This window comes from Thunnus albacares, chromosome 15, assembly GCF_914725855.1.
Source record: "Thunnus albacares chromosome 15, fThuAlb1.1, whole genome shotgun sequence".
NCBI classification, from domain to species: domain Eukaryota; kingdom Metazoa; phylum Chordata; class Actinopteri; order Scombriformes; family Scombridae; genus Thunnus; species Thunnus albacares.
The window spans coordinates 11,630,339-11,653,547 of NC_058120.1; the positions used below are offsets into that span (position 1 = coordinate 11,630,339).

Genomic DNA, 23,209 nt, shown 5'->3' on the forward strand with positions numbered 1-23,209 from the left:
GCTTAAAATCAAACCTTATAATTTAACCAAAGAACAGAAACATTTAATTGCAAAAAAAAAAAAAAAAAGAAGAACACCCAAAGTCTTAGCCACCACTGCTAAGAAGTTACATAGTTGTATTGTTTATTAACTGATGGTCATTTTAGGTGATGAGAATATGCCACATCATCTGTGCTTCCATCAGTGTGGAGGTAAAGTTTCCCCTCTAGAACATCTGGATCATGCACTCTCTGGACTTTCCAACGCCGACCCACTTGACTAAAAAGACAAAGAGAAAGACATTAGAAAAGTTAAAAACTTTGCCATTAACCCACTGTAAAAGTCATAATAACCATCCAAAGATTCTGAGAAAGGAAACAGTGCCATCTAATGGAAATGTTCATTCTAGTTTGGGAATCGCTGACAATTGTTTGCTCCATTCTTGCATATTATGTTTGTGTGTTGTGCAAGGTAAACATGTGCGTGCTTGTTGTATTGTGTCAAACCTACTGGGAACTCCAATGTGGTTCTCAATGAAGCGGATGTAGTTTTGTGCCTTGGCTGGGAGGTCGTTCCACTTCCTGGCAGCAGATGTGTCCGTCTTCCAACCAGGGAAGGTCTCATACTCAACCTCCACTTTCTGCAAAACGTCCATGTTGGCTATGAGTAAAAGAAAATATTTCAATATTGGGTCTTGAATGCCATCCCCGCATACATCTACGTTATCTGCGATCCAACTAGGCAAACGGGCTTGTGAGTTATATTTTACCTATTGCTAGTTACCTGGGAAATGGGGAATTCTTTTTCCATTGAGTTTGTATGCGACTCCAACTTTAATTTCATCCAGCACATCCAGAATGTCAAGTTTTGTCAGAGCAATGCTGTCGGAAAGGTAACATGTTATAGGAGAACTGCTTAACATGTGCTGACTATCATTCTCATCATATGGTTTACTCTGTGATGGTGCAGATAAATGCTTCAATATTCAAACATAATAACCATAATACACCTGTTGATTTAATTTGGTTTAACTGTTCTAGACACTCACGCGGTGAAGCCATTGATCATGTGAGCGTATCTCACAATAACAAGATCCAACCACCCGCAACGCCGCTTCCTTCCTGTGGTTACACCCACCTCATGACCCCTCGTCTGCAGCAGTTCGCCTACTGCCTACAAACAAAAGGAAAACAAAGCTTACCTGTTACCTTGGTGCTCATGGACTCAAATTATATCAGACATTAAACAAGCCTATAAAAAAACTTCAAAACATGATACTAGTGCATTATTAATATACACAGCAGAGTACAATAAAACATCACAGGGGTTGGGGGACAAAGTTTGAACATCTTAACTTACATCACTATGGTCAGTTCTCGTGACAAGTAACATAACCCCGGCTCACACAGTAAATATATCCTGAACCCACACTCTGGCCCTAAATTTATCCCTGTGAACATGTGACCTGCATAAGAGGTAAAGAGTGTTTGACCCGTCTCTCGCAAAATTTGACAGCTGCACTCAGTCAGCAAACGCGCCCCCCTCCTCCTCCTCCTCCGCCAGCCCCTCTGCCTGTGTGTCAGCCACATGACCAGGAATAAAATATACATGTCAAGCTCAGTATCTGTGTGTTACATAACATGTCATGTGTTTCTTCCTCATACAATAAGACACGGCTGGCGAGGAAGACACGTGAGAACATCTAGTTTACACATCCCAAACACTATTGTTGATTTACTTAAGTGATGTGATACCAAGATCTTACATTGAGTTGTTCTGTGGGGAAGGCTCCAATTCCCACCCTGGTGGTGTAGGCCTTTGCTACACCAAACACATCACCAATATTCAGCGGAGGGATGCCAAGACCAGTGCATGCCCCTCCCACGGTGCAGTTTGATGATGTCACAAAAGGATATGTGCCTAAAGAGAAGAATTTAGCTCGTTACAATAGCTTGAACTACTTTGCAAATCCAAAATATCACATATACATGTCAAACTAAATCCATCTCATAATCCGCTGATAATCCTACCAAAGTCGATGTCGAGGAGAGCAGCATTGGCCCCTTCAACCAGAATTTTCTTTGCGGATCCATGAAGAGCTTCATACATGTAATAGACCCCATCTCTAACCATCGGCCGCAATCTCTCAGCATATTCCTGCACGAAACAAGGAAACAGAAATATGTTTTCCTGTCGGGAGCAGTGACAATAAATCACCTTTTAACAATCCCTTTCATCAGTGTCTACCTTGAGTTTTTTCAGTTGGTCCTCAACGTCAACTGTCAAGGATGGATACATGGACTGAAACTGATGGACAAGGTTCTTGAATCTGAAAGGATCCAAAAAGAAAACTCATCAATCACGTCACACGGCTGGGGCCGAATTAGTCAGAGGTTGTTTCCCTACTTGGTAGAGAAGTCCTTAAAGTCACCCAGGAGGTCACAAACACGTAGGCCAGTGCGAGATGCTTTGCTGGAGTATGCAGGGCCGACGCCCTTCTTGGTTGTTCCAATGCTGTCATAATAAAACAAGTGATTTGAAAACACATTTGGAGTTATCATAGATTTTGGTTATCATAGATTTGTATTCATTGTAAAAACACATTGGTGTATTTCGTAGCTTTGGGCAAAATTTTGGAAGGTCTGAACCTTCTCCTGCCCTCATCGCCATCCCCATACTTACTTCTTTCCCTCTTGTGCCTGTCTTTCAGTTTCCTGTAAGCCATCGACAACCTGGTGGAAATCAAACACTGTGGAGAGACATGAACAAAACATAACTTTCACAGACTCTTAGAAAATGATGATTTATGCAGGCTTTTCATATTTTAATGAAGTAAACCTCCATAAATAACTAACTACACAACTGTACGTACCAATGTGCGCTCTGTCTGAGACAATTAGTCTCTTCTCCCAGCCTTTCAGACCTGACCGAAGAATGCAAACAACATGAGTTTACACCAGTCTTTAACACCAATGTCATATGTGTTTAAGTGTATCTTTTACTCAAAATACCTTTCTTCTCATTTTTATCGCCCTCCTCAAACAAGCCAGGTAAATGTACGACCACACCGTTACCTACAAGAGCGAAAGGAGGAAATGTTAGTAAGAGTTGATGGTAGACTCATTTTCTTTAACACTACAGATGCTTCTCATTTTTTTACCGATGAGTGATGTGCTTTTGGGGTTGATGATTCCACTGGGGAGGAGGTGGAAGTCGTACTCCTTGCCATCTACTACCACTGTGTGTCCTGCATTGTTTCCCCCCTGTAAATCAAAGTGTATAGTCTAAATGTTGAACAAATACAGTATGACGTTAACTCCCAAGGGCGCCACAGGAGATGAAGCCACATGCATATTTCTCCTCTTATTTCTGTGAGGCGGTGACAAGCAATCCTCTTTCCAATTCACACAGCTTTTCCAGCACCTATTTTAACAGACTTGGCTGGTGCTGGTGGATCCTCTACTCTGTTCCCCCCTGGCTAAGACCTGGCCTTCTCACATATCAAGCCACCCTGAGAATGTGACCTCTCTCTAGCCGAGTGGGCGGGGCTCTCAAGCCTCCAGAACACAGGGTGCTAGTCCTGTCAGGGGAGAAAGTACAACACAGCAACTGTTGGCAGGTTTCACTGTGTCAAAGTCCCGGAGTGACGTCCGATTTCTGACCAGTATTATGTGTCTTGTGTAGCCTTGGCGGACAGCAGCTGACCTGTCTGGAGTTGTTTTTATTATGAATTTAATGCACCTCAGAGTCATGCTTTGCTTCTATAATCTGTTTGATCAGTTGCATAATTCAGTCAGAGATTTACACCTGTTTTAATAGTAGGTACAAGAATCAACAGATAATTCAGGCTTATAAATCGCACTTGCTCACGATAAATGATGAGATTGGCATTCTGGATATGCAAAATGTTTTTGGGCTCCCCATTTTACATAACTTAAATTATTTAGTGCACAATCACAAAACTACAGCACATACTACAGTACATGATTTCTTATAACAGTCAAAGAGGTCTGCAGATAATAAATACAGCATGCTGTTCAATATTTCACAAATCACAGAGGTAAAACAAGTGTTTTCACTCGGTGCACCTGTTGCCGTCGGTAAATGCTGATTCTCTTTAGACATTACGCATCATACAGAAAATGGATAACACGAGCACACGTCCGTGAATGCTTCTCTTAAATCACGAATCCATACATTTACCTGACATCTGCACACAACGTCGGCTTCAGTCGCCAGTAAATCGACGACTTTTCCTTTGCCCTCATCGCCCCATTGCGCACCAAGCACCACCGTCACTTTGTTCCCCACGTCGTTGCGCGCTCGCTTCAGTCCAGTCGCGGCGGGCTGATTCGTGTTTTTGTGGTCTTTAGCCGACCAGGTGACCGACATGATGGTGGTGGCTTTAGGCTGTCCGTCTCAAGAAAGACTAAACCCTCTCCAAGAGTGGCATTGCCATATCTGTAACTCCATAGCCGATGATGTCAGAGACACACGCACAGAAGTACGTAGCTGTGTTCAGGCGTGTTGTTTCCAAGGCAATTAAAGCACTGAGAAACTAGCTTTAATACAACAAACACTGAAGTTGTATCATTTATTTTAAATCACCCTTTAAAATCCCGTTTTAACATTTATTATATGTAGCCTGCGTCTAGGACTTTCCGAACTGATTTTGTTCGCCTCATTACTGCCACCCATCTGCGTGCATTGGTTAAAATAAGACACTTGATGTAAATTTACGTTTATTAAAATATATTTAACATTAAAAGATACAATCCGGTATACATTGTCATTATATTTCCCGTTAGAGATCATTTGAATATTACATAAAGAAATTAAGACATAAGATCCAAGCAGTTTTGTTTTGATAAGTGAAATTAAATTATTTTTTTGCAAACACTGCATCTCTTCTTTCTATAGGTGCTGCAAGATAAATAGCAAAACACATTCACTGCATATTACAACAATTATACAAAGCAAAGGTCTATTCAACTTTTTTTTTGAATAGTTCAGAATCAAAACCACTCATATAGACCTTACACAAACTACAATTCATTTACATAAAGTGACATGTTTACATCCATGCTGTGAAGATCCCAGCCAGCCTTAGATGCGTTTACTCTTCTTCTAGAAAAACAAATCATTGCAAAAGGAAGACTTCTGCGTCTTCCTGAAGGAGTCAATGTTCATGTGGTCTCACAAAATATACTGTAGTCCTTCCAGTTGACAACTCCCGTGAAATTAACATTTTCTTTTTCCTCTTGATTTCCTTTTTCTGGAGTCACCTAGGGAAACAAAGACTAAAGTGAATAAATAGAATCAAAATATATCTAAATAAGATACTTTAATACATTTTAAAGTAATTATATTTACAGCAGAATTTAAAAAAATAGCTCAAAGGCACTTGGTAAAGTCATTTACTCACGTACTTGCTTAGCACTGAGAGAGTTTTGTTTTGAAAATATGACTACATCTGCTTTAAAATGTTCATTATTTTTTAGTCGTAAAGACATTTTTAATGCATTTACATCATGTACAGTATCTTTCATCCAAGTCAGATTAACAAAGCACAGTTTACAGGAAGCACACATAGACTGTATTATTAGTAGATTAAAAAACAACAAACAACAATAACAGCCCCAGTTGCAGATCTGGGGAATGGACAAGAAAATATGGAGAGAGAGACACAAAAGTGACAGCTTTCATGAAATAACTCAGTCCACGATGACGTCACGATGACTTCACAAACTGCAAGGCTGTTTGAGATCAGAAAACTGTGGTGTTAGATTTCTTACACACTTATTAAATTAGAGAGAATTAATTGTTGTACATAAGTTATTTAGGATTAGTTTACCTCAGGTTTGATGGACATTAGAATCACCTCAAGACAAATATGCAATAGGTCAAATGCTGTTAAGATTTTGGCCTGACACCATTGGATTGGAAAATTGTTAAAGAGATAGAAAGTGTTAAAAGCTGGACAACACAGACAAATGAAACCCAGATTCCAGTTAGACCGACAAATGACGTGTTATTTGGAACAAAGCTTTGATGGTGATTGAGTTCAGTAGGATGACATTCCTGCTTACAGTTTGCCATCCCATCGATTGACCTACCTCACTGCAACACACAGCCTTTTTTATGTTTAGTGTGTCCTTTTCCACTGTTACCTTGTGTTTTAGAGAGTCAGAACGGAAAACAGAGGATTCAAATGAACCGGCCATAGATTTCAGTCCATTCAACATCAAATCTGAACACCAATTGCTGCACACTGCATCCATACTCTTTAATAAAAATGCATGTTATCATGCAAAATACTCATGAACATAAGCTAAAATAACCCATACATAAAATATAAAATGCAATAAAAACAAAAACAACAAGGATTTCCCTTTAAAACACGTCAAGAGACTAGCATTCCAAACACAATCTTTATTTAAGTTAATGTATAGGTTACCTTGGTTACTCTTCCTTTTGCTTCGTTTAAAGAGGCTCTGCTGTTTCTTTGGTTCGGGGTTAAGGGATGGAGGATCTGCTTCAGACACTGATGGCAGATCTTCTGACTCCAGTCCATCTGGGACGTCACATGCCTGGATGCCCTCACTGAGTGTTTTCTCATTGCTTTTAGGGTCCGACTGTTTGCAACTCACAACCTCATCTTGGTCGGACGTTTTTGCAATAACGCATTCTCGCACGTCTAGACCTACAGTCTCTTTTGAATGGCTTATTTTATTAGTAGTTTCACCTTTCCCACCTCCCATTATATTGCTTTCACTACTCTCTGTAACATTAATGTCTATATCAGGAACAGGGCTTTCCTTGAGCTCAACATTCACACTAACGTCTACTGGCTCCTCAGGAATCAACTTCTCAGGTCCTAGGCTGGAAGTGCCATTCAACACGGCCTCGAGCAGGTCAGAATCTGAGAGGGAGGATGGGCTCAGGATGCTGGTCTCAGTTGAATCTACTGAAAAACCATTTGTGGGGAGACATGGTTGATGTTCCCCTTCTGCCTGAGGGTTAGAATGCGTCATATCTGGGGACGATACTGCAGGTTTCTTTGGGTGTTGCTCCTCCTGCAGTGATGCAGGTCTTTCCAGGGGTGCGACAGTTGTTGTGGCTGGTTCTCCTGGGGGTGTGTTTGCGGGAACAGCTTGTCCTTGCGCCGCACTCTGAGGTGCTGACAGAGTCTCTTCTGTTGGGCTGATGAGGCCGTTCACCTCGCCTGTGCTGACTTGGTGACCCCCTGTCTGAGATTTGGTGGGAGCGGAAATGGTGGCTATTTCTGCGGCTTCTTCGCCTGCAGGCTTCACACTTGATCCTGAGGGGGAGAAGTAGGTAGTATCGGTTAAGACAATTATCTTTGAAATGGTGTGAAATTTCAGAGTGAGCAAAAATGCATGTAAACCAAGGCTAATGTAGCTTAGTGAGATGGGAGTGGTGTTAAAGCACAAATTAAAAAAAAGAGCCTAGAGAAAGCAGCAAAGCTGTGGCTGGCAGTGAAGTGGCTTAGGAGCGGAGCTAGGAACTGCGGATGGAGGCCACAGTCTCTTGTCCTTACCAGGTGGGCAGGTATCCCTACGCATTTCACCTGAAGGGAGGCTTTCCGAATCGCACCTTGGCCTGGTCTTTCTTAGGCTGAAACCTTTCCTGATATCCGCCAGGAGATGGTCGATGATGCAGCCGTCGCTCTGTGGCACAAAGCCTTTCTTGACTGGTGATAGAAGGGTAAAAAGAACAGCTGACAACACAGTCTATTCAAAAATCACATCATGGTTAGGGATTTCCAGCACAATGAAAGAAAGGGGTACCATCACAACTCACTTATTTTTCCATTCTCTCCCTTCTGTCTCTTGGACTCTTCCTCTGCCAGCTGCTTCTTTCTCTTTTCAGCCTTGGCTGCCTGCTCTTTTCTGGTTTTGTTTTCCTGTTATTGTGAAAGAAGGGTGTCACTCACTGCCAAGCACAAGACGTACATAGCAATTTGTCTTTGTATCATTTGGGCAGAGACATCTTAACATCTGAGTTTTTCAAAGTATATGCAAGCATGCACAGTCTAACAGCACAGCAGGTTTTAAAATTACACCTACAGTGTATAAAATGCTACAATAATCATTCTCAGCTTTCATCAAATATAACTGTGATGAATAGTGGATGATCATAGGGATAACCATACAATGACTAAAATCAATAAAGTATCCTCCCTGACCTTCAGTGCCTTGATGAAAAATCCTCGGAAAGTCTTGATGGTTCCGAAGAGTTCCTCAAGCGAAAGCTTATTAGCATCTTCACATAGGTAGACAGCCAGTTCACTCCTCTGCTTGTCAATGTCAGTGAACCTTTCATTTAGAGCTCGACATGCCTCCAGACTTTCCTGCAGCAGAGAAACGCAAGGCATTTGGTGGATGGATCCAGATTCGAACACAGTTTTTAGTCATCCATTTTTAAAATTGGAAGCAAAGCAGAGATCATCATCTTACCTCGAGCACTTTTCCATATTGCTCCTTCACCTCTTCCACAGAGTTGGAGACCTTCTTGGCCGTCTCATTCAGCCGTTTTAGTAAGGCACTGGCTTCTGACTGAACAGAGTCCAGATTCACTCTGAGGACAAAGCGGAAAACCTTTATGTGTGTGTTACAGATCCACTGAGAATTGTATAAAAAAGGAAGAGCATGAGCAAGAGCAGATGTGAAAGGTTGCTGTACCCTGCTGCTTTTTCACAGATCTCTATATCATCTGGCAGTGCCAACAACTCCGGGTGGTTTGCCTCTGCTTCCTTTGCAAAACAAGCCACACAGTGGGTAATTAAAAAGGTTCATGACTGAGGGAGGGAAAAAAAAAAAGTTATGGCAGCTGTGAGCCAGTCTGTGTACCTCCAGGATGTGATGAAGCAGTGTAATGCGGGTCTTGTTGGCTTTGGTCTCTGTAAGCTTGAGCAGAGAGCTGATCTTGAACCCCTCAGCGTTCCCTGTGTGACTTCCCTGGAAGTAGACCGATCATTAAAAATGCAGGTTCCCTTTAAATGTCAGTTCAAGTGAAATATAAATGAGACGGTGCAAGTTCTTACATAGTTGAGAAAATTTCCCACGTCAAGTATGAGCCTGCAGAAACTGGGCATGAGTGTGCTCACCCTGAGAGCTGAAAAAGTTGTTACAGCTTGTCAGTTTTATTGGAAAATTATCTTGAATTGGACAGCAGCTACGATCAGACCAATTTGATATTTCAGCAAACAAAGCTGAAGGCATAGAGTTTACTTACACTGGCAGGCCTCCTCCACCAGCTTGACTTTGGGTTTGAGCATTTCCAACACTGATGCAGTCTCCTCACACAACAACATGCACTCAATCCTTAACTGATAGCTGGAGACAAGCAAGAAAGCAGAGTAAATAAGGAGCCAAGTATTGCAATATACATTAAATTGGGAACAAAAAAGCATGCAACATGTACATAATTAATAGTTAAACCAGAATTCAAGAAGAAAATTACCATGGCACAGCGATGAGAGAGGTGTAGAAGCGATCCACATTCGCCAACTTCTCTTTTTCTCCTTGGAAGGATTTCAAATTTTCAATCTAAATGAAGACACAACACTGTGACTCAGATATGCAATGTTATTTTAAAGTGGCATTAAATAATAGATAAGCGCGCATAAACCTCTATAGAAAAAGATGCAAAAGTGCTGATAGTACAAACCTCATGCTTCTCTGGTAGGAGCTTTAGAAGCTGTTTTAACACCTCTACATCAAACCTAGTTCGATCCCCATTCTGAATCATGGCTACAAAGTCCTCATTTGTGCTGGACAGAGAAAATGAAAAATATTAAGCTGGAAAACGGACTAAAATATATATTAAAAAAAACATCAAAACAATGTGTAATATCTTACCATTTGAACTGCTTTAGAAATATGTTCAAATTCAAGTTTTTCTTTGGATCAATGAATGAAATCTGTAGAGCAAAAAGAGAACATTTAGAGGCGTGTTGATAATTCAGCTTTGATAATCAGGTGTGTTTGTTTTCAGTGCTACAGCTCTGAGGAGCTGTGTCGAGTGTTGACCAAGCACACCTCTTTAGGCTCCTTCTTGACAGGAGCAGCTGCCCCCTTGTCTTTGTGCTCGGTCACTGGGAGACAGAACAGCTGCTCAATACTGCTGTAGTCCGGCTCCAGAGTAGGAGGCTCTTTCTGAACCGACGCCCACATGGAGTGACCATCTGTGCGTGCACGGGGAGAGAGTAACCTGTCATGAGCTCGTGCGGCACCATTTTGCATCATCAAAAAAAATCCTGGCTGAAAAAAAAAAAAAAAATCACTTCAAAGTGAGGTTCTTTCCTCTCTGAACATGGGGAATCCCACACTGGTTAACACCCAATTTTGGAATAGCGTTCCGTTTCATTTTCAGTATGAGTGCTCTTCATATCAACTTTCCATCCCTATAAGCCATTTTCTACCCAGGTGCCTTCCATCAATGTCTTAATTTGTATTTCCCTAAGCTCTTTCCTATTTAAAATCATACAAAATGGCCTGAAAGGGTTAATATAGATGGAGGCAAAACATTCTAAAAAAAAGATTTTACTTTTAAGTCGTAGAATATATCAAAGTTGGCTTTGAAACTCTTGAAATTAGATTCAAAGTTTGCTGCCTTCACAAAATAAATGACAGATTGGAGCTGAAATAATTGGAGCCTTCAGAAGAAAGCTTTCCCCACTCACCAGTTACAGCACGGAGTTTCTGCCAGTTGAGCTTTTTCATCCTCAAAGTGGGGTATCGGTTTGCCTTTGTGGGAGCACCACACCCCAGGGTGTGGCTGCTCTGAGCCACTATCATGCCTGCAGGAGGAGGCGGCGGAGGCGGCATGCCAGGTAAGGGAGGTGGTGGTGGTGGTCCGCCTCCCATCCCTGGCAAGGGTGGCGGAGGTGGCGGCGGAGGCATGCCTGGACCGCAGGGCAGTGGTGGTGGTGGTGGTGGCGGTGGCATTCCAGGCAAGGGAGGAGGCGGTGGAGGTCCACCGAATCCTCCAGGTAGCGGTGGAGGAGGAGGTGGAGGAGGTGGAGGTGGGCACTGGTTAGCACCTTGGAGTTGGAGCCCAGTCATACTTGGGGGTAGAGGAGGAGCAGGTGGAGGTGGAGGTGGAGGAGGAGGAGAGGCACACAGTGGCATCTGAGAGGACGTTGTGCTTTTGAGTGGCTTCTCTTTGTCCTGATGATCCACATCAGTCTGCACAGCCTTGTCCACTCTGACCAGCTGTGTGTCCACTTCATCACGACCTTCACAGCTCTTGCCTTTGGAGAACATCAGACGCTGCATGATCTTCTCACAGGACTCCATCTGAGCTGGAGCACAAATCCAAACAAACAAACTGATAAACCCCATTTGAATTGACTCTCACTAAAACAAAAGCTTTCAGCCATTCTGTCGTTAGTGATCCACAGCAGCCTCTGTTTCTACACTATGATCTATTTAACTGGATAATCACTCCCGCTTCACACATTAATCACTGAGGAGACCATTAGCTAGCCATTTGGCTCTTCAGAGTGTTGACCTAAAGTGAATATATTGTTGCAGTGCTGACTCACAATCCTGGGCCAACAGTATTGCTCTGTTAGTGATGGACTCCAGAGCCAGCCAGATATCCGAGCGGCCTGGCCCCAGAACCAACAATGTCTGCAGGATGGAGAGCAGCTGGAGAGAGGCTGGAGAGCTGCTCACCTGCACACAAACACATGCATATGCACAAATTAAGAAGGAACGTCATGGTTACATACCTAAGTATAATAATAACGTGTGCCAGCACATCAAAAAGTTCATGCACAAAGCTGTATTAAACCAGAAAGATAATGAGGTATTTACTTTTTATTGTGCACAATTGCAACTAAATTTTCATTCATCCAGTATTCAGTTTACTGAACCGTCTTAGTTCTTAAAAGGCATCTACATAGTGGTAGTTGATAAAAAAGCAGTCAGACAATCGGCTCTCACCTTGTTGAAGAGTGTAGTGAAGACCTCCAGGTGATTACTCATATCAATGCCACCATACACTCGCAGCAGCTCCTCCTCATCTTCAGCCATTGCCTCTTCAAAAGCTTCACATTGAATAATCAAGTCTTCATCCTCCTGCTCCCTGCACACCACACACATACAGATCACTGACAGGCAGAGGTTCACTTCACATCTCTTCGCATTTTAATGCCATTTTAATTAAAAAACAGGCTTTATCCAGGACCTTTGTGCATAATTCTGTCATCAATGAACACAAATGGCATTAAGTCTTCTCCTAAAAGCTTAATTTTACTTGCAATGATTGTTAACTTTAAATTGAAATCTCTACAATTCAGATTTATCTTATTGTATAAAATCTGCTTCAGAACTTAAGAGACTGACTACATCAAATGTGAACAATAGAGAGAAGACTCACCTTAATTTTGGCAGAATATCAAGTAACTGAAGCCCTGGAAGACAACAACAAAACACAGACCTGGGTATCACAACACTCAATTATCAGTTTTTAAGAAAAGTACATGTTAAGAGGGGCCACTCATGTCATCACAGTGGTATATGTTAGTTAGTTTAGGAATTGGCAGGAAGCCACAGGTGACTAATCACAAAAGAGGAGTGGCTAATCAAATTGCTGATTGGTCGAAGGTGGTGGGTGGCATTTGAATGAATTTAGGGTGGGTTTATATAGCTGCAAATATGAAATCGCACCGGCCTTTTAGGCAGCTTGGTAGTGGTGAACACTGGTGCCACATAGAAAAAAAATTTGTATTGTGTTCAAATCTGTGTCGCTCCTTTCTCTGTGGATTTCTCTCATTAACACAATAGAAAGTCATTTTGTCCAGTACATCCTAGAACACCATGGAAAATGCCTCCATGGATGATGAGTGAGTTTCAGTTTCAGTTGGCCCATTTTGTCTTCCACATATCATCAAAATCTCATTAGGTCAATGTGCTGTAATCAGTGTAGTCATGACATTTTCCAGAGCTATAAAATGTGACAGTCAAATGCATTACTTATGATGTAAAATACATGAATTGGCAATGTTTTATACACTTGGTTTGCTTTGTTCTCAGGCGTTTTGTCAAAAGGAGGCCATTAGACCTATTTTTGGACAGACCCAGTGACAGAGTTATTTGTAATACAACTCCACTGATGGCCTGTTCTCCCCATTGTATTCACTTTCAGCACAGATGGGAAACACCTTGTGACCTTCCTCATGATGTGGTCCCAGCTAGACTCCTAATTAATTGTTGAATAGCAGCTGAGAACCTACCGATAAACTCCTTTCTCATCTTATCTCTCTGCCTGAGGTCATCTGTCCCAAAAATGAGTGCGTTGATGACACTGAGGAGTGTGACCATGTAAGGGACATTATCTGTGGCCTGCAGCTCGTTCATGATCACACTAAAGCGATACTGCTGTGTCTTCACGCCCTGAAGGAGAAATCAAAGTCAGTGCAAGTAATTAACTCAGTTATCATTGAGGATGACTTTTACCCTGCAATACTTGTGCACACAACACTCCACTAGAGGGCATTGTTAAGGTTAAGGGCTTTATTAAGGGTGATGATGTAGGATCATATGAGGAAAATCCCACAGCAACTAAACTTTTCCAAAAAAAAAAGACTCTAAGAGTTCATCTACTTGCCTTGTAGTGGTCCAGGGCATCCAGAGCCAGGCGATGGCCATCTGAAGAAAACATGCTGAGGGCTGCAAGTAGCTCAAACACCTGCTTCTTCACCATGGTGTTGGAAGTGTCCAAGGCTGTGGAGCATCATGATCACACACATCAATACAGGTAGAGCGCTCATATTTCCATATTATGTCTCTTATAGGAAGCTTTTCTCTCTACTCTCTTTCCTCTTGTGTCTAGATCCAAGCAGGATGATTTGTTTCGTTGCCTTTTAGGCAGCACAACTTGAACTTTGCTCTCTAAAGATGTGGCGTTGTACTGTAGATAAAGATGTTTGTGTTTGAAATCCAATATGTACTACACATTATGACAGTACATTTATATGGTTGACCCAAAGCAAGCCTTAATGATTCATCTCTGTATGAGAAGCTGAACACATGGTTGGAAATTTCAACACAGCAAAGTGAGTCACAGACAACCACTAAATCATGTGAATTATGACGGATATAATATATTACAAATGTTACATTATATATGAAATTAGTGTCCTTAAACATGGGATGGCTTTCTTTTAAATCTGATTTATTCAAATGTATTGACCAAAATAGCAGTTATATTAGTTATTGTTAAAATTAGTATACTTAAAATATTTTCTTAAGCATCTGGGCCACTCTTTTCATGTGTGAGGTTCATCTGAGACATAATCAGACAAACAATCTGAGACATAATTAGACAAATACTATATGGAGAAAGTGGTAGATGACAATGTTTCACAAAATTAAAAGCTTGAAGCTTGTATAGTCGACCTTGAGAGAGCTTCCGAATGTATCCCTCATTGTCTATAATGAAGTGGATCCCTGCTGAGGAGTTCATGACTGCCCGGACGCAGCTGACACAGGTGAGTTGCAGAAGGGCATCGGCAATACGAGAGCACCCTCGCCCTGAGAGCCGGTCCAATGCCTCCAGGAGGAGATCCAGCCCACTCAGCTCCAGGAACTGGACCATCCATGTCTGGTCGCTGCCTTCCAGGCGACGCTTCAGCCCAGAATAGTTAACCACAGTGGGAACCTGCAGCAGTCTGATGCACAGCTCTGGGTCAGCACTCTCAAGGTTGGCCTCCGGCTGAGTATCGGAGTCCTGCGAGGAGCCCAGGCGACCCCGGACCGCTGCCCACTTCTTTTTCCCGTCTGACTTCCCTGACATGACTGCTGGTAGGACTGCGGAGGAGAGAAGGAACAAGCGTTCACAGTTGTGTCAGTATTAGTGTGGGCAGATGAAAAGAGACATTTTTTTAGCAATTATTTTTCAGGACAAAATTCAGCTTGCTTCAGGCTGCAGATGGTGTCTGTTTTGCACAGATATGCAATGATTACATCCACTATACTATACAAAGTCGTCATGGCTATCCAGAGCAGAGGAAGCAGGCCAAAACAAGGCCTTATCAGAAAAGGAAAAGTGAATAGGAAACGATAGCTCTGCACTTTGTCAGACGAGTAAAAGATATGTCAGCAGTCCAGTCATCACCAGCTCTGCCAAACATTCCAACTTAATCCTGCATGAAAAAGAAAGAGAGTCAATGTCAGCTCGTCAAAACTCCACAAAGGTAGGCTCAACGCTGTCTGGACAGTGCATATAGCAATTTACAGTATGAATAAATGCATTTTCAAGTTCATCATGGATTCTATCACCGATAACATGCACATTCACAAGGAACACTTGTGAAAACTACAACATAGAAACTACTGTGGACGAAGACCGCTTCACAAACATCATACCAACATATCTGACACTGACATGAATGCACACATTGATCCGACAAGTACCCTTTTCTGGCATTACCCCAGAGCACAGTCCCTTCTTTTAACCAACCTGACTCACCCCCACAGCTTCTAAGGAACATCCACCGCAAGTATAAGCACGTTCCCACACTCTAATAAAATCAACAGGATAAGAGTTCAGCCCAAAAAAGGGGAAAACCTTCTACAAAAGTCTAAAAATACTTCCTCTGCACTGGATTTGTGATATTAGGTGGCCCAACATAAAGGAACACAGTGTGAGTCGTTTGGTTCTTCTATCTCTTGTTGTTGATTTCCCGCTTGGCAAGGATAAGATTCACAGATGAGACATTGAGTGATGAGACTGAATAAACACAATGCTTGGCAAAAAGGTCACTCTCAGGCTTCGGCAAGCCTAATAATAATTATAGCTATTGCATTTCCCTTGTCCTTGATATGTAGACAACACAAAGCCCTACTAAGGATTCTTGCTTTTTCACACTGTTTCTTTTTGGAGATATATGTTAAGAGCTCAGTAAACTAAACACCACTACAAATCCATTTGCAAATTTCTTGGATGTCTCTCTTTTCAAAAGGCAATTTGCAGCGAACAGAAGTAATGACTTGTGAAAAATCTGATAAAATGGATTTCTATTCTCGCCGCAGAGTCGAGGTAAACTGATGTTCTTTTTTTCTGCCACATTCTGGCAAGGCATTTGTCGACTCTAGCTGCAGCATGAGTCCTGCTGCCAGTGTGAGAGTGTTACCGTGGCAGCAAGCAGAGAGACAATGCTGTTTTACAATAGGCCTTCTCAATACTCTTCAAAAGAGCAGTGTTCATTAGCCACGAAATGGATGGAATGCTCCCTGCCCCCTTTCAGACCAATAAGACTTATGCTCAACAACCATTGCAACACTTTCTGTCTCAGACTTACATTGTAATTTCATGTTCAGTGTGAGAAAGGAACAAAATGTTGCAAGTTTATACTTGTAATCTGGAGAATTTCACAGTCGCAGAGCACTTGTGAAGCTATTAGAGTTCATTAAAATGCACTGAGAGTTTTGTTGAATTCATTCTACTTAGAGGGAAGCCATAGTTATGACTAATACTTCGAAGAAGATGGCGTGTGTGTCGTGGGTGCTCAGGAACTTTTCGGGAGGAAGGAAAGGACTTTCCCGGGACAGGAAATTCAAGATAAACATGCTATTGTGACAGCTTATGTTCCTCTTTTGAAATTTCAGTTTCATTCCAAAGGATGTTCATTTGATTCCCATGAAAAGGGATATTCTGACAAATAGAAACAGCTGTACATGTCAAGCAAAAGTCAAAGATTAACTGTAATGGAAAAACAACATTTGCATATTTTTCTGTGCGCTGGTGTCTAAGCAACTTTCAATTTTTCGACCTTGTCTGCCAGAGCACCCACATGTACCGCTAATAGCAAGCTGATTCACTGCACACAGGACAAGCCCACTCATCTGTCCTCTGGTTCAGCCGCCCACACAGCAGCCCACTGTACTGTACAGCATCAACACTTATGAATACGCAGAAACATCTCCACTGATTTACTTCCTCTGAAACATATGCAAAGCTTGTGCAGGAGAACACATAATCCTCTCATCATCATCATCATCATAACTGAGTAATTCACTATAGATTTAGGAGATATGAATTCAATCTCATGGATCAGTTTAAACATTTTTCAAATCAATTTGTTTTCCTTCCACTGAAATGCCATATTTAGCAAGGAAATAAAAGATAGGGATACTAACTGTGAAAATAGATGGTACCTTTTGAGCACTGACACGATAATTGTCTTGATACACCTTAAAAATATGTTAACATGGATCATGTTGTGTAGAGATTGAATGATTATATATTATTAAAAAGACAGGATTCAAGTTATATCAAAGCCTCAAAATCTTGTACAGTATCACAACATCTGGGACTCATTGAAATGCCATCCTAACCTCCTCTTCCTCCCTTCTCTGCTATTTAAGGGAGTGATCGACATGCCTGTAAAGTCTACACAAGCACATTTTGGAGTTGCGATGTACTCTAATTTCCCGAAGAAGTTTAGTTCCAGGACTATTTGGGGATTTCTTCAGCATTATTGCCAGATTGATTCAACATCTGCACAGTGACAACAAACATAAGTGACAACCCATATGATCCAATTGCAGCCTTATAACTGTAAACCGCAGTTAAAGTGGGTTTTGGGAACACTGTTTATTTTTCCCATTACAGCCTTTTTCCCTTCATACTGTCTAAGACAAGAATATTTCGAGGGAACAGTCGATTACCACCTCAAGGATGCATCGACAAGGCTCTGACACCAGAATACAATTGCCACTTTGTCAATCTGCATCACCACTATGATTAAAAAGAATCAAATTGCGACATTACATCGTTACTTTGCGCTGCGATTTTTTCCACGTACCAGGGGATAAAACGGGACTCGTCTCCTTTACTGTGGCTTGAGGACATCAGAAAAAACACAACGACAACGCTTATTACTGTCGCTATTGGATGTGTTACATCTTAATGCACTGTTGCGCCGTTATTGATCACCTACCGGCTGAGTATGATACCTTACCTGGTTTTATTCCATAAAAATTCACTTGAAGAATCGCGTCCTCTTGTGTTTTTTAGATGGGAGAGCACTCAGCAGTCATCCAGGCGACGTTTTCTTTCTCAAAAAAGATGGAACATGAACCAATGAAAAATTCGGCACTATGTGGCAGGTCAAACCCTGTATGGTATGCGTATGGTACCGCTCTCAAAACGCTACGGCCCCTGAGCTTTCACTCACTTACTAATGAAAGACAGACAGTGTTAAGGCAGCAGCAACACTGAGCCAAAGCATCCGCTCACAGCTTTCACAATAATAAAACTCATGTTGGCGGAAAAGATGTTGCGCAATAAACAAAAGTTAACTTAAAGGTTAACAAAGTTCGTGTTTTTGTTACATTGTATACATTTGATCCTGTTAGTTTTGGTTTCACATTGCAATTATGTAAGCCATGCATGTATTATAAGAGCTGGTTACCCGACCAAAAATGGCACCCATACAGTTCAATAAGAATTGCTCAGCTGGCGCATACGCCAGCATTGTGATGAAGTCATATATGTTAAAAACGCTTTTCTTTACAAATGTAAAACCTCCGTGGATCAAAAATTCACGTCATAATTCATAGTCATAATTGACCTTGTTTGCAGTTTGAGGTGTCTTGTCAACAGTTTTACAATGGTGGTCTATAGGAAAAATGCGTTTCAGGCCGCAGGGGGATTTTTCGCTGTAATACCGTGTGTGACCACTGGGAAAAACTAGCTGCAAAGCTGAGCAGCGGAGCCGTATTCAGCTCTTACAATCATAGACTGTATGGTGCTACTGCAGATTGTTTTTCCTTTCTCCGGTACAGACAATAGTCTGCTGGAACTTTCTGTAATTGGTCCGAAAGTCCGAACTATCCAAAAAGTGTTTTCTCATTGGAAGCAAACCAAACCATGGTTCAGTTTGATCTAGACCTGGACCATCTCATTTGATTGGACAAAGATTTGGCTGTTTGGTTTGGACTGTGGTCCGGGGGAGGTTTTACACCTGTAATTTTGGTTTGAATCAAACTGAAAAGTTGGAAAGTCTGGACCAAACGAGGTAGGTGTGATACTGCCCTTAAACCAAAGGAATAGAGTTATAAACCTACTGTAGCAATGAAGCTAAATTGTAGCTAGAAGCTACATTTCAATGCTTTTTTAAAAAAATTTATTAACTCATTCATGAAGATGGCTACCTGGAAGAGGACTCGCTCTCTATGTAGTTATAAAGGGTTAAAAAGGTAACGAAAACACAACGATTCTTATTTGCAGGTGATTTTACTTAAATTAAAACATACTTATGAATATTATATTCAAATTCTGCCATGTCCATTCCACTAGATGACACTAAATTCTACACACTGCACCTAAATCAGCTGATTTATTCAAATAATTTTCATACCGAAAGGGGTTTCTATGCTCAATGTTTTATTTTGAAGGCATAATTGCCTAATTTCCGGTCTCGATGTGACTGTCGTTGTCTGACTTGCAGCTGGCTGTGATGCTGAATGCAGCCAGTGGTTGGGGCCTCCTCCCACACTCCCCATCCCATCAGCTGGACAAGACCTCAGGCTGGCAGCCGCTGTTGAAGGAAATTCTTCATGTCAATTAGTGACTCACAAGATTCCAGTCACAGTTTCAGATTATAGTTCTGAGTTAATGTGGCTTTATCTATAGCTGAAGACCCAATGCCTATAACCCTAAAGCATTTGTATGGGTCTGACTGCCCTGCAGAGGATTGTGGGACATTGGAACATACTCCAACAATTTTATTTTTTTTTATTATCATGTATTCATGTTATCTTTTATCTCTTAGGAGGGGCATGGGTCTACACTGTCATTCCTTCCATATCTACTAAATTCAAATTTGCCCTTTGAATGATTTAGATCACAACCCAGCATCCAGAAATAACCCGCAGACACCTAGATGTAATCTTTCCTCTATGATTTGTTTACATCGCTCCAGGGGTAATGAATTTAAAATCGTACACAAAGCACATTCGACGCACTACATTACTGATTAAAAAAATGGGGGATAAAGAGGCATGAGACAACTTGTAGTCTGTACCAACAGAACATGAAGATAATTCAGTCATTTTTTTAATGATCTTGGAATTTACGGTCAAAATGTCCCTAAATGAACAAAATTTTCCAGGAAATAAAAACACTTAAAGAATACAAAGTTAATGGAATTCATAACTGTCTTGAGTGTGTTTGCATTTTTCCTTAAGGACAGCGAAAATAAGCAAGTTGGGATGAAGCAACAGTGAACCTTTTGGTTATTGTGGCTTTTAATTATATAACGTTTCTGAGCTTGTCTTAACATGTTGTATGTTTGGTACATGCGTTGTTCTGCAAAATACAAAGGGATTGTTAAAATACTTTTTCATTTAGTATTTGAATCAGAATCAGTCATAGTGACTGAGGCTTTTGTTTGGATCTTGACTGGATTTTGTTGAAAAATTGTGGTACTGTATATCATTCCCCCTGTGACTTGGGGCTATTTAGCTTGCTAGAGTTTCACTGCCTCAGAGAAAGGTGGCTATTCTTTAGGTCCCCTGAGCCAAAGTGTTATCACCATAAAGTGTATTGTTAATCTAGAAGGAAATGGGGCAGCTATCAGAGAGACCACTGAGAAATCAACAGCATGAATTCGAGTTACAACAGAGTATATGCAGGACAGCTGCATTTCCAGCCTGTCACAGTGAAAACAATGGTTATACCTGAGACTGCTTTGTTTAAACTGAGCATCAAAAGCTACTGAGCAAATATTATCAGGTTATCATGATAATCCATAACCATCTAGCTGAGCTAGTTGAACAGGATCATGAAAGGATCATGAGAATTAAAAAAAAGACAACTGGGACACTTTATGTTCAAATGACTGTCACTATAAGAAACATGTATAGGATAAATAAGTAAGGTAAATTTACACTTAGGTGTAAACTAAGGTATCTGGTGACAGAAACTGATCCTGAACCTTAAAAAACTTCAAAAGCTGCTGCAAAACCTTTCACCTATGGTAAACAATAAGGGTGTGCCTTGGGTCAGTGATTATAGGATTTGCCACATACTGCACTAAATGTCCTGGAAGGAAAGAAAGATCACAAGTGACATGACGGGCTGAGCATACTCTCTATATGAGGCAGTAACACAGCCATTCTGGATGAACATCCGTCCTGAGATTATCTTAATATTTCAGTTTGCAAATAACAAATAACATCTAGCTTTTTCATAACCTTTAATTTCCCCACTAACTTTTATTTTTTCCCCTTCTTTTTTTTATCCAGGCCCCCCTCCCAAAAAATGGTGAAAAAAGAGGAAGAAAAAAAGGACAAAAACAATAACAATAAAAAAGGAAGAAAGAAATTTTAGTGATGAGGTCATGGGGTAAAGAAACTAAAGACTGAAGTGATCTTCAACATGTTCCAGGAAAGAGGGGCAAATGCGGTCAAATTAAGCAACTGTTCCTTGCGGATGATAATTTATCTTTTCTAACCTAACCTTTTCTAAAATACAATATATCTTGAATCCAGCAAGGGTGAGAGGGAGGATCAGAACTCTTCCAATGAAACAATATCAGACGTCTTGCAATAAAGGTCTGGAAAACAATAAAATCTAATTTGTGTCTGGGTACACCTTTTGCCTCAGGGAGGACCCCAGAAAGAGCAGTTAGTGACTGATGATATATAGATTGAGAATCCCACCTTCTCACCAAGTGATTCGAAAACAGACTTGCAATGCAAAGTTATGGAAGGACATTACCAGGGCAAGTGGTAAAGGTCAACTGGGCTCTGATGGTATCTGCTACATGTATGGTCAACTTCTGGATGTATTTACAAATGTCCACTGCACCTTGAGTACTATTTTGAGTACTATTTTGAGTACTATTTTGAGTACTATTTTGCACTGAATCCAACAATGTCTGGCACAGAGCGGAGAGTGTCAGACACAAGCAAGAACTGCAACCCAGTAGATAAGTAGATAGTAGTAGACAGTTGGATTAAAATCAAGAATCTGGTTGATGGAGGAGCCTTTAGAAAATGAGAGCTACTCCAACACATGTCAGGACATGTTCCTGATTCTGCATCACCATGGCTCTAAATGCTTACAGGAAATGTTGCAACAATACATTATCTTGGTGAAAAAGCTGGCTGGCTAATCATTAAGCCACAGATAGACCTATATCCGGAAAACCAAAAGACCACTTTATCTCTCTCTCTTTTTTTTTGCAATTTCATTAGCTTATTAAATACAAATGACTTCTAGACAAATCATACAATTTTTGCCCCAAGGGCCCTTATGTGAGATTCCATTTGTTGCTATGGTTTTGTACAGGATAGCTGAATGGCAAGAAACAGCTATTCTGATCTTTTTCACTGTTGTGTAGAGATAACAATATTTCATTTTGATATGTTTTCCCAAATAAAAGCAATATAATCTTTACTATTGAACTAAATGATTCCTCAACTTACTAGAGGTCCTCTGGAGCCTATCAAGGACCCCTCAAGAGTCTATAGAGACCAGTTTGTACATTGCACTGTCCTGCAACCTGATGCAAGCCTGAGAGGCCATAATTAAAAATCATCAAAATATTGCTAAAACTAGCTTAAAACAAACCACATGGAATCATGAATCAAAGGGGAAAATGTCCAAGTGGAAGTACTGCATTTTCAGTTGACATTTAACAATTAGTATAAGGTGTCAGCAAGTTTAACTGATGACTTACAGGCTTTACCATGATCCAAATGTAAACACAGGTGGAACCCTGCCCTTTGAAATAAAAACACAACATATACACTGTTATAATTCCTGTAGAGCCTGACTGATACATTGGTAGGTTGATATTATCAGCTGATATTGGCTTATCACAGATAGATCAGTATTGGTGTATATGTTGACGGCTATATACAAAGTAAATGCAATGTATAACTGCTGAAAATGTGCTTGAGGTGATTTAGAGACATGTCACAATTACATAATTTGTCCAGCAGAGAGCACCATGGACTGGTTACGACAATCTGATGTAGGAGAGTTGGCTGAGTACATTTCAGTTGGGCAGATAAGTTTATTATTCAAATATAAAATATGTTGCCTCAGACGAAGATATGTCACAACTCTTTAATAAGCAGGTTTGAAGGAGTCTTAACCTAACAAATATGTTTGTCTATGAGTATGTGTTGATGTGAAAAAATGATTTAAACCAATACATATTTTAGTTTCCTTTTTACTT

The 23,209-nt window shown here is 40.9% G+C and overlaps 3 protein-coding genes and 1 long non-coding RNA gene across 7 annotated transcripts; 1 reads left to right on the forward strand and 3 right to left on the reverse strand.

The window, feature by feature from the left end:
- Positions 1-99: 99 nt before the first annotated feature.
- Positions 100-4,474, reverse strand: adss1 (adenylosuccinate synthase 1). Its single transcript, XM_044374172.1, has 13 exons — positions 4,183-4,474; positions 3,140-3,242; positions 2,991-3,053; positions 2,852-2,902; positions 2,662-2,728; positions 2,386-2,493; positions 2,227-2,308; positions 2,010-2,136; positions 1,745-1,899; positions 1,028-1,152; positions 763-860; positions 490-639; positions 100-258 (listed from the first exon to the last, which is right to left on the reverse strand). Exons 1-13 carry the CDS (start codon positions 4,369-4,371, stop codon positions 206-208), a joined length of 1,371 nt encoding a protein of 456 aa, XP_044230107.1. The 5' UTR covers positions 4,372-4,474; the 3' UTR covers positions 100-205.
- A 234-nt stretch (positions 4,475-4,708) lies between these two features.
- LOC122997863 (inverted formin-2-like) lies at positions 4,709-12,530 on the reverse strand. Of its 3 annotated transcripts, none has more exons than XM_044374170.1 (19): positions 12,391-12,530; positions 11,955-12,089; positions 11,552-11,684; positions 10,688-11,308; positions 10,044-10,189; positions 9,864-9,925; positions 9,673-9,775; positions 9,466-9,551; positions 9,238-9,338; positions 9,047-9,117; positions 8,853-8,960; positions 8,685-8,755; positions 8,460-8,580; positions 8,189-8,353; positions 7,804-7,906; positions 7,541-7,693; positions 6,437-7,300; positions 6,096-6,149; positions 4,709-5,264 (listed from the first exon to the last, which is right to left on the reverse strand). In XM_044374170.1, the coding sequence occupies exons 2-18, from the start codon at positions 12,042-12,044 to the stop codon at positions 6,097-6,099; spliced, it is 3,051 nt and encodes a 1,016-aa protein (XP_044230105.1). In that variant the 5' UTR covers positions 12,045-12,089; positions 12,391-12,530; the 3' UTR covers positions 4,709-5,264; position 6,096. The 3 variants fall into 3 exon arrangements, with proteins under 3 accessions (XP_044230105.1, XP_044230104.1, XP_044230106.1); XM_044374169.1 differs by having other exon boundaries at positions 11,955-12,096; XM_044374171.1 differs by lacking the exons at positions 11,955-12,089; positions 12,391-12,530 and having other exon boundaries at positions 10,688-11,303; positions 11,552-11,628.
- On the reverse strand, positions 12,387-18,622 carry inf2 (inverted formin 2). The gene is made up of 5 exons (XM_044374173.1): positions 17,978-18,622; positions 14,412-14,822; positions 13,621-13,736; positions 13,247-13,406; positions 12,387-12,424 (listed from the first exon to the last, which is right to left on the reverse strand). The coding sequence occupies exons 2-5, from the start codon at positions 14,806-14,808 to the stop codon at positions 12,387-12,389; spliced, it is 711 nt and encodes a 236-aa protein (XP_044230108.1). The 5' UTR covers positions 14,809-14,822; positions 17,978-18,622.
- On the forward strand, positions 12,659-21,237 carry LOC122997867. 2 transcript variants are annotated; one of them, XR_006407278.1, is made up of 4 exons: positions 12,659-12,856; positions 13,284-13,423; positions 13,628-13,770; positions 19,469-21,237. It is a non-coding gene; the product is annotated as an uncharacterized LOC122997867 (long non-coding RNA). The 2 variants fall into 2 exon arrangements; XR_006407279.1 differs by lacking the exon at positions 13,284-13,423.
- Positions 21,238-23,209: the final 1,972 nt, after the last annotated feature.

Coding starts and splice junctions, on each gene's coding strand:
- adss1 (XM_044374172.1), bottom strand. CDS start 4,371: ATGTCGGTCACCTGGTCGGCTAAAGACCACAAAAACACGAATCAGCCC. Junction 1,900..2,009: donor TCTCCTCGACATCGACTTTG/GTAGGATTATCA, acceptor TCTTCTCTTTAG/GCACATATCCTTTTGTGACA. Junction 1,153..1,744: donor TCCCCACAGAACAACTCAAT/GTAAGATCTTGG, acceptor TTTTGTTTGTAG/GCAGTAGGCGAACTGCTGCA.
- LOC122997863 (XM_044374170.1), bottom strand. CDS start 12,044: ATGGCTGAAGATGAGGAGGAGCTGCTGCGAGTGTATGGTGGCATTGAT. Junction 7,694..7,803: donor GGGAGAGAATGGAAAAATAA/GTGAGTTGTGAT, acceptor TTCTATCACCAG/TCAAGAAAGGCTTTGTGCCA. Junction 7,301..7,540: donor TAGGGATACCTGCCCACCTG/GTAAGGACAAGA, acceptor TCTCCCCCTCAG/GATCAAGTGTGAAGCCTGCA.
- inf2 (XM_044374173.1), bottom strand. CDS start 14,808: ATGTCAGGGAAGTCAGACGGGAAAAAGAAGTGGGCAGCGGTCCGGGGT. Junction 13,737..14,411: donor CATTCGGAAGCTCTCTCAAG/GTCGACTATACA, acceptor GATGCTCCACAG/CCTTGGACACTTCCAACACC. Junction 12,425..13,246: donor GATGAGAAAGGAGTTTATCG/GTAGGTTCTCAG, acceptor GTTGTCTTCCAG/GGCTTCAGTTACTTGATATT.